Source organism: Mandrillus leucophaeus, unplaced genomic scaffold, assembly GCF_000951045.1.
Source record: "Mandrillus leucophaeus isolate KB7577 unplaced genomic scaffold, Mleu.le_1.0 Scaffold162, whole genome shotgun sequence".
NCBI lineage: Eukaryota > Metazoa > Chordata > Mammalia > Primates > Cercopithecidae > Mandrillus > Mandrillus leucophaeus.
In genome coordinates, this window is record NW_012101610.1 from 732582 (window position 1) to 748696 (window position 16115).

The 16115-nt window shown below is 41.3% G+C and overlaps 1 protein-coding gene across 2 annotated transcripts in view; it reads right to left on the bottom strand.

Annotated features, from left to right (window-relative positions):
- The window catches only part of ACSM1 (acyl-CoA synthetase medium-chain family member 1), a 57821-nt gene that overhangs the window by 7119 nt on the left and 34587 nt on the right, over positions 1-16115 (bottom strand). For both annotated transcript variants that reach the window (XM_011976062.1, XM_011976063.1), the window contains 3 exons: positions 10016-10139; positions 6905-6985; positions 6273-6374 (listed from right to left, as the gene is read on the bottom strand). In XM_011976062.1, coding sequence (XP_011831452.1) covers positions 6273-6374; positions 6905-6985; positions 10016-10139 — 307 coding nt within the window. The remainder of the gene's footprint in view (positions 1-6272; positions 6375-6904; positions 6986-10015; positions 10140-16115) is intronic.

Sequence of the window (16115 nt, forward strand, 5' to 3'; positions counted from 1 at the left end):
TCAAAAACAATTGCAAAAGATAAAAAATGATACTATATATTAATGGAAGGATCAATTCACCAAGAAGATACGATAATCATAAACATATAGGCAATAAACTTCAGAGCCCCAAAATGCATGAAGCAAACATTGACAGAATTTAAAGAAGTGTCCAGTTCTACAGCAATAGCTGGAGAATTTAATATACCACTTTCAATAATGAGCAGAAAAACCAGACAGAAGATCAATCAGAGAATAGAGGACTTGAACAACACCATAAATTAATTGGACCTAGCAGACATATACAGGAAACTCCATCCAATGGCAGGATAACACACATTTCTCTGAAGTGCACATGGAACATTCTCAAGGATGGACCAGAAGATAAGTATTAACTAACTTTAAAAGACAGAAATTATACAAAGCATCTTATCAAGTCACATGAAAGGAATTAACAGAAGGAAAACTTTTAAAAAATCACAAATTTTTCCAATGTTTGAAAAATCAAACAACATACTCTTAACTAAAAAAGAAGACACCACAAGGAAATTTAGAAATTATCTTGAGACAAATGAAATAAAAAACACAACATATTAAAACTTATAGATTGTAGCAAACACAGTGCTAAGAAGGTAATTTACACATATACTGTCTTAGCCTATTCAGGCTGCTATAACAAAATGCCATACACTGGGTGGGTTATAAACAATAGATATTATCTCTTAGAGCTCTGGAGGCTGGGAATCCAAGATCAAGTCACCAACGAACTTGGTGTCCGGTGAGGGTTTATAGACAGCTGTCTTCTTGATGTGGCCTCACATGGAGAATGGGACTCTTCTGGAGAACCCTACCGAAGTTGCTTTTTAAAGAGCACTAATATCACTAATCATCAAGGAAATGCAAGTTAAAATCACAATGAGATATCACCTTACTCCTGCAAAAATTGCCATAGTTGAAAAATCAGAAAACAATAGATTTTGGCATGGTTGTGGGAACACTTTAACACTGCTGGTGGGAACGTAAATTAGTATAGCTGCTATGGAAAACAGTATAGAGATTCCTTTAAGAACTAAAGGGAGAACTACCATTCAATCCAGCAATCCCACTATTGGGTATCTACCCAAAGAAAAAGTCATTATATGAAAAAGACACATGCACATGCATGTTTATAGCACAATTTGCAATTGCAAAGATATGGAACCAACCAAAGTGCCCATCAACCAACGAGTGGATACAGAAAATGTTGTATATATACAACATGGGATACTACTCAGCCACGAAAAGCGGTGAAATAATGTCTTTTGTGGCAACTTGGAAGGAACTGGAGGCCATTATTCTAAGTGAAGTAACTCAAGAATGGAAAACAAAATATCGTATGTTCTCACTTGTAAGTGGGAGCTAAACTATGAAGGCACAAAGGCAAAGAATGATATAATGGACTTTGGGGACTAGAGGGGAAGGTTGGCAGGGGGGTGAGGGATAAAAGACCACACTGTTCAGGTGATGGATGCACTAAAATTTCAGAAATCACCACTAAAGAACTTATCTATGTAGCCAACAACCACTTGTACCACCAAAACTACTAAAATAAAAAATAAAAAGGGAACTAACACCATTCATGAGGACTCCATGCTCGTGATATAATCATCTCCAAATATTACATTGGGGGTTAGGATTTCAACATATGAATTTGGGGGAGACACAAACATTCAGTCTTTAGCACACATGTTAAAAAAGAAGATCTCAAACCGAAAACCTTACACTTTAAGGAACCAGAACAAGGACAACAAACTAAACCCAACCACAGCAGAAGCAGGAAATAAAGATTAGAGTTCATATAAATAAAATGGCAAATAGAAAAACAACAAAGAAAACTTAATCAAAAGTTATTTCTTTTGAAGAGATGACAAGTCTTCAGCTAGATTGATTAATAAAAAAGTGAAGATTAAAATTACTAATGTTTTACAGAAATGAAAAGAATTATAAGAGAATACTATGAACAATTGTATGCTAAAAGGTTTGATAACCTAGATAAAATGGAAAAACTGCTGGAAACACACAATCTACCAAAAACATGAATCACAAAGAAATAGAACTCTGAATACATCTGTAACTCATAAGGAGGTAAAATTAGTAAACAAAACCCTCCAACAGAGAAAAGGCCTAGGCCAGATGGCTTCACTGATGAGTTCTGACAAGTATTTAAAGAAGAATTAAGACCAATCCTCTTCCAACTCTTTTAAAAAATTAAAGAAAAGGAAAAATTTTATAAGTAAATCTATGAGGCCAGCATTACCCTGACACCAAAGCCAGACAAACACTGCAAGAGAAGAAAACTACAGACCAATAACTCTTATGAATACTGATGCAAAAATTTCAGCAAAACACTAGCGAACCAAATCCAGAAACATATTAAAAGGATTATACATCATGACCAAGTGGGATTTATTCCTGTTTCAACATACAAAACTCAACAAATATAATAAACTACATTAATAGGATGAAAAGAAAATAACCACATGGTTTTCTCTCAATTGAGACAGAGAAAGCACTTGAGAAAACTCAATACCCTTTCATGGTAAAAACACTAAATAAACGAGGAAACTTCCTCAACATGATGAGGCCACGTATAAAAAATCGGCAGCTAATATTATTCTCAATGGTGAAAATTGGAAAGATTTTCTAAGACCAAAAACACAAGGATGCCTGCTTTCACCACTTCTGTTCTACATAGTCCTGGAAGTTCTAGCCAAATCAATTAGGCAAGAAAGAGAAATAAGAGGCATCTGAATTGGAAAGATGAAGTAAAATTATCTCTGTATGCAGATGGCATGACCATATATAGAAAACCCTAAGAATTTTACACACTCAAAAAAAAGGTTAAAGCTAATAAATAAATTCAGTAAAGTTGTAAAAAACAGAATCCATACACACACAAAAACTCAACTGTGTTTCTGTGCACTAAAAATTAAAACTCCAAAAAGGAAACTAAGAAAGCAATTCTATTTACAGTAGCACCAAAAAGAATACAAGACAGTAGTGCTAGTAATAAATTTAATCAGGGAGGCAAAAGACTTGTACCCTGAAAACTACAAAACGTTGCTACAGAAAATTAAAGAACAGATAAGCAAATGAAAAGACATATGATACTCATTTATTGGAGACTTAATATTGGATGACAATACTGCCTAAAGCTATCTACAGATTCAACACAATTCCTACCAAAATCCCAATGGCTTTTTTGTTGTTGTTGCAGAACTAGAAATACCTATCCTAAAATGCGTAGAGAATCTCAAAGGACCCCAAACAGTCAAAACAATCTTTAAAAAGGTGAATAAAGGCCAGGCGTGGTGACTCACATCTATAATTCCAGCACTTTGGGAAGCCTAAGGCAGGTGAATTGCTGGAGGCCAGGAGTTCAAGACCAGCCTGGGCAATATGGAGAAACCTGTCTCTACTAAAAATACAAAATTAGCCAGTCTCATAATCTGGTCTCAAAAAAATAAGTAAATAAAAAATTTTAAAAAAGGATAATAAAGTTGGAAAACTCACACTGATCTCAAAACTTACTACAAAACTACAGTAATAAAAACTGTGTGGTATTGGCATAAAGATAGACAGACCATTGCAATAGAATAGAGAGTCCTGAAAGAAACTCTCCCATATATCGTCAATTGATTTAAGTATACGTGCCAAAACCAGTCCATGGAGAAAAGTCAGTCGTCAACAAATAGTGTTGGGAAACTTCAATGTCCACTTGCAAAATAATGAAGTTACCTTACAACACATACAAAAGTTAACTCAAAATGGATAAAAAATTTTCTAGTGGGAATGTAAAATGGTGGAGCCATTGTGAAAGTGATTTGGTAATTTTTTTCAGAAAGTTCAGCATAGAATTACCGTGGAACCCAGCAATTCCACATCTAGGTCTATACTCCCAAGAAATGGAAGAAGGAACTTGAACAGATACTTAAACAATAGCGTTCATAGCAGCAATACTCTCAATAAGCAAAATATGGAAATAACCAAAATGCCCATTAGGAGACGACTGGTTACACAAAATGTATTGTATACATACAGTGGACTTTTATTCAGACTTATAGGGGAATGATATTTTGTTACATGCTAAGACATAGATGAAACTTGAAAACGTTATTGCTAAGTGAAATAAGCCAGACGCAAAAGGGCAAATGATGTATAATTTCACTTATATGAGGAACCTAAAATAGGCAAATTCATATATTTTAAAAAGTAGGTTAGAGGTTATCACATACTGGAGACTGGGGCAGTGAGATGCTGTTTATTGAGCAGAATTTCTGTTTAGGATGGTAAACATTTTCTGAAGATGGGTAATCGTGACGGCTGTACAACACTGTGACTTTATTTGATACTACTGAATTGTACACTCAAAAATGGTGAAAAGAGTAATTTTATGTTATATTTTACGTAAATAAAATATAAAGTAAAAAATAAAATATCTGTTCAAGTTCCTGCTTCCACTTCTTGGGAGTATATAGCCTTAGAAGTAGAATTGTTGGGTCTCATGGTAATTCTGTAATACTTTTATATAAATAACAAGGGATAAAAACCCAAAGAAGTCTCAATGGAGGAACCCTAACATTTCATGGACATGTAGGTGTGGGTATATGTTAGGACACCTTTGGAAAATAAAATATGTCATGCTCAATCAAAAAAAAAAAAACTAGTTGGGTGCAATAGCTCATGCTTGTAATCCCAGAACTTTGGGAGGCTGAGGCAGGGGGTTTACTTGTGCCCAGGAGTTTGAAACTAGTCTGGGCAACATAGTGAGACCTTATCTCTACAAAAAATCAAAAAATTAACTGGACATAGTGGTACCTGCCCGTGGTCCCAGCTAATTGGGAGGCTGAGCTGGGAATATCACTTGAGTTCAGGAGGTCCAGGCTACTGTGAACTTTAATCATACTCCTGCACTCCATCTCGGGTGACAGAGCAAGACCTTGTTTTTTTTTTTTTTTTTCCTCTAAATATTGCTTTGGATTATCTTCATTTCAGTTCAACCATAATCTCTGGTTGGATTCAAGTACTACTATTTAAAAAAATCTCCTGGAATGATTGTAATATGCAGATATATATCTGTGGTTCTCAAAGTTGCCTGGACATTGTATAATATATATGTGTTACCCTATGTTTAATTTTTCTTCCTCTTTCTTTCTTTCTTTTTCTTTCTTTCTTTATGGTGTCTAGCTCTGTCGCTCAGGCTGGAGTGCAGTGGTGCAATCTTGACTCACTGCAACCTCTGCCTCCCAGGTTCAAGTGATTCTCCTGCCTCAGCCTCCCAAGTAACTGGGAGTACAGGTGCGTACCACCATGCCTAGCTAATCTTTTGTATTTTTAGTAGAGATGGGGTTTCACTGTGTCACCTAGGCTGGTCTTGAACTCCTGACCTTGTGATCCACCCACCTAGGCCTCCCAAAGTGCTGGGATTACAAGCGTGAGCCATCCCGCCTGGCCTAATTTTTCTTTTATCCAACCTTTAAGTTATGCTGCTGAGAATTAAGGCTAATTAAGGCCTATATGTTCCCCTTTGGTCAACAGTATCACAAAGGAACCATCGCTGCCTTGAAACCACAGTGTGAGGATGGCAGTGACACCAGGACAGCTGCCAGTGAAGTGTCTTTGGAGAAAGGAGATGAAGTCTGAAATCAATTTCAGGGTCTGGTCATCCTTCCATGGCCAATATTGGAAGCTAAGATTTTCCTCTTTGTGGCCATTCCTATCCTGGGAGGGCCATTGCTTATTTGATCAGGACTTTCAGCAGGTTTCCTTATAATCCATCTCAGTTTTCTACAATCTCTGGGTTACTAATTTTTTAAAATACTAAACCTACTATGTATTTGATGTGCAGAGGAAGTGTGATGCTTTTTATCTACAGCTTTTCTCTCTGTAAATTGGATAATAGAGTTCCCTGGAGGCTCAGTGAGGATAAGTGATTTGTTTACACTATGTTGTTGGTAAGTGAGATGATATTATTTGAATCCAGTCAAAGCCTATATTCTTGACTACAGTAGATCATTGGAACGGAAGCCTGATGGTTCTGAAGCCAGTCTTCATTCTACTCCGTCAGCCCAAAAGTCCCAGGTGGGCTAGGACAGGAAAGGTTGGGGAAATGCACTGCGAGCTTCGAGTTGAATGAAAACTCATTCATTTCATTGAGTTGGAGCAAATTAAAGAAGACTTGAAGAAGCCTCACGATGCAGAGCTCCCTGTCGGGATCCTTGGGATCATGATGGTGGCAGATGGGGGGTCATTACCTCATAGCACATGAAGAGGGTTACAGGCCTGGCAGGTTTGATTCTGATGCCAATGTTTCCTTCTGTGTTGGGTGGCAGGATGCTGCCCTTGTCATCAATGACCTGTAGCAAGAGGCCTGTGAATCGTACCCTGCAGGAGACCCCAGCCCTTCTGTCCCACCCAAGCACTGTCTGGCTTACGCATGGAACACCAGTGTGGATAAAATAATGGAAGAAACATCAGAAAATGGAATAAAACTGTCAAAAGCCTTTAAAATACGCAAATGTGAAACTCAAGCCAAGGGTCTATGTTTTATGGGTTAGTAGATGTCACCAATGTGTCTTCAAGTTGGAAAACACTGATCAAGAAGAATGAAAAGCACCAGTTGCTAGAGAGGGCTGCCAGTGCAGCTTCTAGGTATTCTTTCCTACCCACTATGTGTGATGCCCTAGCTGCTAGGGTGAGTGGTGTTCATGCCTACAATAATGCAGTTTTCAACTGAGACCTCCATAGGAAACTGAAGGGAAAAATGAGAAGACAGGAGGAAGGATGACTGGGGCAGAGAAGTGTGGCTGGTGTTGTCACCTGGTGTCAAATTGTCCAACCCCCACTGAGCCCTAACTGCTCCCTGCCAATGCCCTTAGGACCAGACCTGGACGTCGTAGGGTGGACTGGCCTTCCCCAGGAAACCCGGCTTGATCTTCATTTCCCGGAGGGTGGCACAAATTATTCCCTGTTCACAAAAGAAAGAAGATTGGGGTTGATCAGAGAGGTCAGGCTGATCACAAAGCAGCCAGAATCATACACAGCATCCCCTGCTCAGAGATGTAGTATTCCGCTCAATGGATGCTGCACAAAGAACCCTTGTAGGGAAGCTGGAAGGCCCGGGTCTAGGCTCAAGGTATTGACCCAACTCTATTCCACAGTCATTTTCTGCAACCAGTGTGGTCTGGCTCTGTACTAAGTGCAGAGTCTACAGAATCCAATGGGGAAGCAAAGAAAGAGGAAACAGGGTATTCCCCTGGCTGTGGGCGTATAATGTGGGGCATGCCCACCATTGAACAGGCATGTGTCAGTTTGCTATGGGAAGGCCACTAGTCTATGTAACAAACATTTACGTGCGGCTGTTAAGTAGTGATAGGGATTCTGCCACAACTTCTTGACTGATCCTGATGCCAACTTTTCCTTCTGTGCTGGGTGGCAGGATGTTGCCTTTGTCATCAGTGACCTGTAGGAAGAGGCCTGTGAATCTCACCCTGCAGGATGCCTCAGTGTGTGTGGAGGTTGTCTGGATTGCTTGTGCTGTTCTCTCTGTTAGCACTGCCCTATCTTCATCTGTCTTCCTGATGAACTTGATTCCTCCTTTATTGTTCTCACAAATATATTTATTTCTATAGCTGCATGCTTTACATTCAGACCAATGAGGGTTTGAATCTTGACTCCACCACACACTAACTGCATGCCAATTAATCCCTCTTGATCTCCTCTTGATCTCCTCCGTCAAAGGGCAATAATGATAACACTTACCTCCCAGAGTGCTTGTAAGCATATGGAAAATTCTGCATAATACAAGGCACACACCATGTGTTCAATGAATGATGACTACTGGCTATTACTCAAGCTCCAAGAGGAGTCAAGGGAAAGATTCTCTTTCTGAAGCATTTCTCCCATACTTCCATTGCAGCCCACAGGGCATTATAATTATTTTTGCTTGTCTGTTTCCTTCAGTAGATAATGAGCATCCCAAGAATAGAGATTGCCCTATTCATCCCTGAGCTTCCAACATCTGGAATAATACCCATCAAAAATAGCAAGGACCACAGCAGCTGCAATGTGAGCATATACTACAGGTTAGACACCAGCCAGAGCATTATATACTTCTTTTTATATACCTTATCACAATCTGTTAAGATTGGCACTATAATCTCCATTTAAAGGTGGGGGAGCTGAGGTGAGAAAGCATACATAGTATCCTGATGGTCTTAAAGCTATAATTGGCAGAGCTGAGACTTGGACCCAGGTCTGTGCTCCTGGGATAGGAAGATCTTTGCCCACTGCCACATCACTGCTCACACTGTAGGCATGTGAAAAACGTTGCACACATGAGTGAACAGATGTGCAAGTGTTTTGAGAAATTAAGCACCATCTAGTGCTGCAAATATTGGAGTCATGGATGTAGTGTGTTGTCCTGGCCCACCATCCTCCTTGTCCAAATATGACCCGTGAGTCATTCAAACATAGGCCCAAAGTGTCACCATTTTTCAGGTCTGGAAGCAGACAAATTAACTATTGCTATTATACTTTTTTGCAAAATAATGTCAGTTGAGTATGTGAGTTGGCACCAAAATAATAATTTTGCACAGGGCCTGGGATAGCAGTCATCCTCTATGTGCTAGAGGGATAATGGAGGCAGAGGGGGAAAGTGGCTCTGTCCAACATTGGAAATGGATTGCAAATGTGTTGGAAGAGATGCTCACCCACGCTGTAACTGATGAGGTTCTTGAACTTCCAGACACGCATAATACTCTAAATGTCCCACCCACCTGGCAGCTCAGTGATACTCTGGAATGACACTGTTTGTGTGTATATGTGTTTGGTATATACAGAAAGTATCTGCTCCCTTATCCACCCTGCTAGTATTGCACAGTTAAACCTGTGAGTTGTCCTCCTGAACACCAAGCAATGAACTTTTGGAGCCAGCTTCCACTTGCCTTTGCAGCCCTAGCGAGGGTTAGTGGAGCTGACAGTACTTGCTGGAGGAGGTGGTCTCCATGTTGCTGGAGTGAGTCTCCTATCCCACCCACCTTCTGGGGCTCCTCTGAGCTGATGACCACAGGGACAGTGTTAGTTAAAACAGCCTTAGACACCTTTTTAAGGTTTTGTCCAAGAGTTTTCAGCACATTGGTCCCGTGGTAAGATGATGAGTTGTACATTTTCTTTCTGCAGATAGATTTGGGACAAATTAGCTTAGAACTCTAGAGCCTCCGGTTGGCATCAAACAGTGCTGTGCATGCGATGGGGCTGTGTCCCGCACATGTGGCATAATTCAGCACATGTGCTGCGCTCAGTCGCTGAGCATATCATGACTATCTAGAAGGGACCTGTCCACTTTGAAAGGAAAACGAATCCCAGGACCCCAAAATCACTAAGTCAAAGGGAAAACTCAAGTTGGGAACTGCATCAGTTGAAACTGCCTCCCATTTTATTCCTAAATAAGAGCTAAAAAGATAAAAAACAAAACAAAACCACATGCCTCCCCTGCAATTTTCCCACTAAGAAATTCCTTGTGGGCCCCAAAGATCATTACTGTAAAACAGTTCTGTTAAATTTCACCCTGACATTGATAGCTCAACTTCACAGGTATCGGACAAAGAACAGAACTCAAAATCATCCCTCTGCTCTCCTGAGACAAATGCATACCCAGTTGCTTTCTCTGACTTATGTTTATCTTATGTAAAAATGCAGATTCACTGATCTAGGTGAATGCACAAGTGACTCTTCCTCTACCCTTCTCTCACATGTAAAGAGCTGATCAAAGACTCCCAAGAATGCAACCATTTGCCTCATATCTACTCACACCTTTAAAAAATTTCTTCTTTTTCCTCCAATATCTGCCCTTTCCCCTTTAAATATTGAAGCCCTCAAAATCATCTTTGGAGAAAGGCACAAACCTGTTTCCCAGGCACGGTCCTTAACCTTGGCAAAATAAACTTTTAAATTAATTGAGACCTGTCTCAGATACTTCCTGGTTTGCACCACCTACCGTTTCTGACTGCCCATAGACGTTGTAGAGCAGAAGGCCTGTCCGTCTTTTCCACTCCTCCTGATCCTTGGGCCACAGGACCTCCCCACCAGTACAGCAGTGCTCCAGGGCAGGGAACCTGATACTTAGAGGAAGACAGGGTGCCAGGCATTGGTGAGCCACCCCAGCTCTGTGCATTCAGAGCTCTTAGGTCTGTCACTCAGATCATTCATCCTTCTAGTTCCTCACTTTCTTATTTGCCTTTTGGTCATTTTACAGATGACCATCGCCAAATGGACGTCACTCACTTCCTGCAGTCCCTGTGAACTATTCTGGCAGCGAGGGGTTGGGTGGTGGTGAGGCTATTGTGTTCAATTTGGAATGTTTGGATTAAATTTGAATATTAGTGTAACAAGAGGGAGAACTGTGTGTTTATCAGAACTCATCTTGGGGAAGCATTCTGTATAGCTAAGAAGGACATTTTTATAATCATAATGGGGTAAAGGATGAGATCTTAAGGACATGCTAGGGTGATAATAGAACCATATATTCTTTTATGGAGCCTACACTGTGCTAACTAAAGGGCTTTTGTATTTCTGAATGGGGAATGCATGTTAGGGGTTGGAAATGAATTGCTCAGGACATCAGAGCAGATTGAGCTGAGTGTAGGGAAAGAGACAGAGAGAAGTGTTACAGAGAACAGCCCTGACAGAAGAAATTTCAGAAAAAAAGAGAAAAGGCTGATGTGAACAGAAAAAATTAAAATATTTTACCCCAAAATATATTTCTTTGACATATTTTGAAATGGCTGCCACTTGGCTAGCAAATAGAGGTGCCCTTGCAAAGCCATCTTTTATGGGGGAAAAGGTACATCTGTAGAGAATATCTATTAATGCAGCAATGCCCTGCCCTCTTTCTGTTGGGAAAAAGCTGAATGTTGGGAAGAAAGCAGAGGCAGGACTTGCATGTCTGACATAATGTCCTCTGGAATGTGTCTAGACTTGCTGGCTCCTTGCTTCTAGCCTTCCTAGGCTCCTAGATTGATTGTATTCCCATTATCTCAAGTAGCAAAGCATATTCCTTATAAATTCTAAACCATCACAACTGTAGATCATGCACCTGCCCTTTGACTTCCACATTCTCACCACCTGTTTCTTTGTTGGATTACCACTAAATAGCATGGGCTCCCAGGGCTTGGGGCCTTCACAGCCTCCACAGTCACAATGGCCCCCTGGTCCCACTTTACTTCTCAAACTGTCTTTTTCTCAGTCCTTTGACACTGTCGGACTTCGTTGCCCCCACAACCTGGTGTTGGGCCTGATCACCCCAACATTCCTGGCTGCCCAACATGGGGCAATGAAGACCCTGGTGAAGAAATGCTAGAGCACGTGAAATAGGAGGACGCATCATCAAAGGACACCCAAGGACGTCTAAAAGAAACTCGGCAGGAAAGCTGAGGGCTCAGAAGAACCAGTGTAACAATGGGACAAAGTGAAAGCAGACATTCTGCCTATTTAAATTTCTCAAGGCATTTATTACAAAGAGGGGGAGTGAAAGTCAGTACTCAGAATTTGTTATCACTCTTTAGTGCAGTAAAGCAGTTTTGTCCATGGTTCCCAGAACGAGGGACTATGGAGTTGGATGAATGGGAGAGAATTGGCAGAGATTTTTAAAAAATATATAAAGATGGAGCAAAAATTCCAGTCTCGGTTTAGTCATTGTAGGTGCTAATAAAAGCAGCTCTTGAATCATTTCAAACAGATGATAAGGCAGATTCAGATGAGGAAGAGGAGGACAAGTGTAAAAAACTAACCTCAGATTCTGAATGTGAGGAACAGGAAATGGAGGAAATTAAAGAAAAGAAAGAGAAACTGAAAAAAGTATGTTTTACTAGCCCATCGGCTCCACCTGCTGAATTAAGTGAAGGGCCACCTCCTCTCTCTCCTCTTAATGGGTGAGAAGATGAAGTAGCTACAACACTTACTGCTCCTGTAGTTGCAACATTAAAACCTGGAGCAATTGGTGGTGCTATACAAAATTCTATTCAAAAGGCTAGAGCCAAGGGAGACCTTGAAGCATGGCAATTTCCTATAACTATAATCCAGCAGGGAGGACAGAATATAGCTAATTGGACCACCTTTCCTTTTAAGATTTCTCCTCTCCAATTTCTACCCAGCTTAACCCCACTGCAATACAATCTCCAAGCCTTGGATCCTTGTCCAGGGCCTTAGAACTGATAACCCAGTTCTTTAACAACTGGAACTGGGTCTATGACAACATAACAGATCAGGATGAAAACGAATTGAGTAAGTTAAAGGGAGGCACATATTCCTATAGTGGAAATGGGGGCAACGAGTGAACATCCTTCCACTGTATTTCCAAAATCCACCTACAAAGGAGAGAAAGAGAAAGAGATATAAGAGTAATTAAAGAAAAAGCAGTGTACCCTATTCCTTTAAAACCAGGATAAATTTAAGACCTATAATTGATAATTGAAGGTCTTCTCTGTGACCCTATAACACTCCAATACTACCTTGTTGTCAGTGTAAACAAGGGTGTAGTCCAAAAGCACATGACTTTGAGAGTTCTGCTCATGGCCCCAGGGTCAACCAACCTGTTGTTGGAACCCCGGAGCTGAATAGCTTTCCTCTCTGTCGACACTTGGCTCAGCCCAGAAGTACAGGAAAAGTGGAAGCTGGTTCCAGGCAAACTAACGTTCCCAACTCCGAAGAGTTGGGGGTTGTTAGAGAGCCCTTTCCCAGAAAGCCTGACACCTGTGTCTTTAGTCCAGCAGCCATGCCAGTTGCTTTTAACTGGCTGGCAGGTGCCTGATATTTAGCCCCCAAATTCTAAAGAAATATAGGACAGAATAGCAAGTAAAAGGGGTTCAATGGTGCTCACCACTTGGTGATAGGTGAGCACCTATCGTAGTATCGTAGTCACCAAAACGTGTCTGGAATTTATTTCTTCCAGTGGGTTCTTGGTCTTGCTGACTTCAAGAATGAAGCTGCGGACCCTTGCAGTGAGTGTTACAGCTCTTAAAGATGGTGTGTCTGGAGTTTGTTCCTTCAGATGTTCAGAAGTGTCCAGAGTTTCTTCCTTCCAGTGGGTTTGTGGTCTTGAGGACTTCAGGAGTGAAGCTGCAGACCTTTGCAGTGAGTGTTACAGCTCTTAAAGGTGGCGCATCTGGAGTTGTTTGTTCCTCCTGGTGGGTTCATGGTCTCACTGACTTCAGGAATGAAGCCACAGACCCTCGTGGTGAGTGTTACAGCTTATAAAGGTAGTGTGAACCCAAAGAGTGAGCAGCAGTAAGATTTACTGTGAAGAGCGAAAGCCCAAAGCTTCCACAGCATGGAAGGGGACCTGAGTGGGTTGCCTGGCTGGCTCTGGTAGCTTTTATTCCCTTATTTGGCCCTGCCCACATCCTGCTGATTGGTCCATTTTACAGAGCACTGATTTGTCCATTTTATAGAGTGCTGATTGGTGCATTTACAATCCTTTAGCTAGACACAGAGCACTAATTGGTGCACTTACAATCCTTTAGACACAAAATCCTTTAGACACAAAAGTTCTCCAAGTCCCCACCCAACCCAGAAGTCCAGCTGGGTTCACCTCTCAGGACCATTGCCAACCAGTAGCCTTCCTATCAAAAATCCTAACCCAGTAACCCATGGATGGCCCAACTGCATTCAGTCTGTAGCGGCAACTGCTTTCCTAGCAGAAGAAAGTAGACAAATAACTTTCTTTTAGAAGAAACCTCATTGTGAGCACACCTCACCAGTTCAGAGCTATCCTAAGAAAAAAAAGCAAAAATGTAGCTTACTAACTCAAAAATCTTAAAGTTTGGGGCTATTCTGTGAGGAAAAGGTGATTTAACATTAACCACTGAAAATTCCCTTAACCCAGCAGATTTCCTAACGAGGGAATTAAATCTTAATTACCATACAGAGGGCCGACCAGACCTAGCAGGAACTCCATTCAGGACAGGACAATAGATGGCTCCTCCCATGTGATTGAGGAAACACACACACACACACACACACACACAATGGGTATTCAGTAATTGATAGGGAAACTCTTGTAGAAGCAGAGTTAGAAAAATTGCCTAATAATTGGTCTGCTCAAACACGCAAGCTGTTTGCACTCCGTCAAGCCTTAAAGTACAGAACCAAGAAGGAACCATCTATACCAATTCTAATTTAATTTAGACTAAACAAGGTCTTATAGACAGCAAAGGATAATTGAAATTCCAAACTTACAAGGGTTTAAACAGAAGTAAAGTTTGCTAAAAGTTAACGGTGTAACATGCATTATCTTAGCTTCTAGTCTTGTGGCCTTAGACAGTTTAGTCCACAGACATAAAGGAAGTTCACTTCGGAAAAGTGGTTATCTTAAAAAAAAAAAAAAAACTCTATCTCAATCCTGACTCAAAAGGTTACCTACATCCTCTCTGAAATGAATTTGCATAAGGACGGTTGTTTATGGGAGTGCATCTTGATGGGTTAGCTGGGTTGTTATGAAATACTCAGGAACCTCGCCCAGCTCCAGAACTCACCTCTGAGTGCAAAGGCAATGTTGGGCATGCTGGTAAAGGACCACTAGAATCCAGCAGCCTGGACCCCTTTCTTTGTTGTCAAGAAAGGCAGGAAAACAGGTGCAGGACTGCTACATCGGTGAGCATGACTAATCTGATAAGCAGAGGTCCATGGGTGGTTATGCATCTTGGAAAGGAGTAAGTATTACGACCACAGAGGATGCTCTAGGACTAATGCTCATCGAAAATGACTAGGGGTGCTGTCATCCCTATGTTCTTTATTCAGTTGGGAAACTTTCCCACAAGGCAAAAACACCCCTAAGATGCATTCTGGAGAATTCGGGCCAGTCAGAGTGTATGTACCTTTTTCCCTCTCAGACTTGAAACAAATTAAAATAGACCTAGGTAAATTATCAGATAACCCTGATGGCTATATTGATGTTTTACAAGCGTTAGGACAATCCTTTGATCTGATATGGAGAGATATAATGTTACTGCTAAATGAGACACTAACTCCAAATGAGAGAAGTGCCTCCATAACTGTAGCCTGAGAGTTTGATATCTCTGGTATCTCAGTCAGGTCAATGATAGGATGACAACAGAGGAAAGAGAAAAATTCCCCACAGGCCAGCAGGCAGTTCCCAGTGTAGACCCTCACTGGTACGCAGAATCAGAACATGGAGATTGGTGCCTCTGACATTTGCTAACTTGCGTGCTGGAAGGACTAAGGAAAACTAGGAAGAAGCCTATGAAATATTCAATGATGTTCACTATAATACAGGGAAAGGAAGAAAATCCTACTGCCTTTCTGGAGAGACTAAGGGAGGCACTGAGGAGGCATACCTCCCTGTCACCTGACTCTATTAAAGGCCAACTAATCTTAAAGTATAAGTTTATCACTCAGTCAGCTGCAGACATTAGAAAAAACTTCAAAAGTCTGCCTTAGGCCCAGAGCAAAACTTAGAAATCCTATTGAACTTGGCAACCTTGGTTTTTTATAATAGCGATCAGGAGCAGGTGGAATGGGACAAACGGGATTAAAAGAAAAAAGAAAAGGCCACCACTTTAGTCATGGCCTTCAGGCAAGTGGACTTTGGAGGCTCTGAAAAAGGGAAAGACTGGGCAAATCGAATGCCTAATAGGGCTTGTTTCCAGTGCGGTGTACAAGGACACTTTAAGAAAGATTGTCTGACTAGAAATAAACTGCCCCCTTGTCCATGCCCCTTATGTCAAGGCAATCACTGGAAGGACCACTGCTCTAGGGGACGAAGGTCCTCTGAGTCAGAAGCCACTGACCAGATGATCCAGCAGCAGGACTGAGGGTGCCTGGGGCAAGCGCCAGCCCATGCCATCACCCTCCCGAGGTATGCTTGACCATTGAGGGCCAGGTGGTTAACTGTTTCCTGGACACTGGCGCGGCCTTCTCAGTCTTACCCTCCTGTCCCAGACAACTGTCCTCCAGATCTGTCACTATCCAAGGAGTCCTAGGACAGGAAGTCACTAGATACTTCTCCCAGCCCCTAAGTTGTGACTGGGGAACTTTACTCTTTTCACATGCTTTTCTAATTATACCTGAAGGCCCCACTC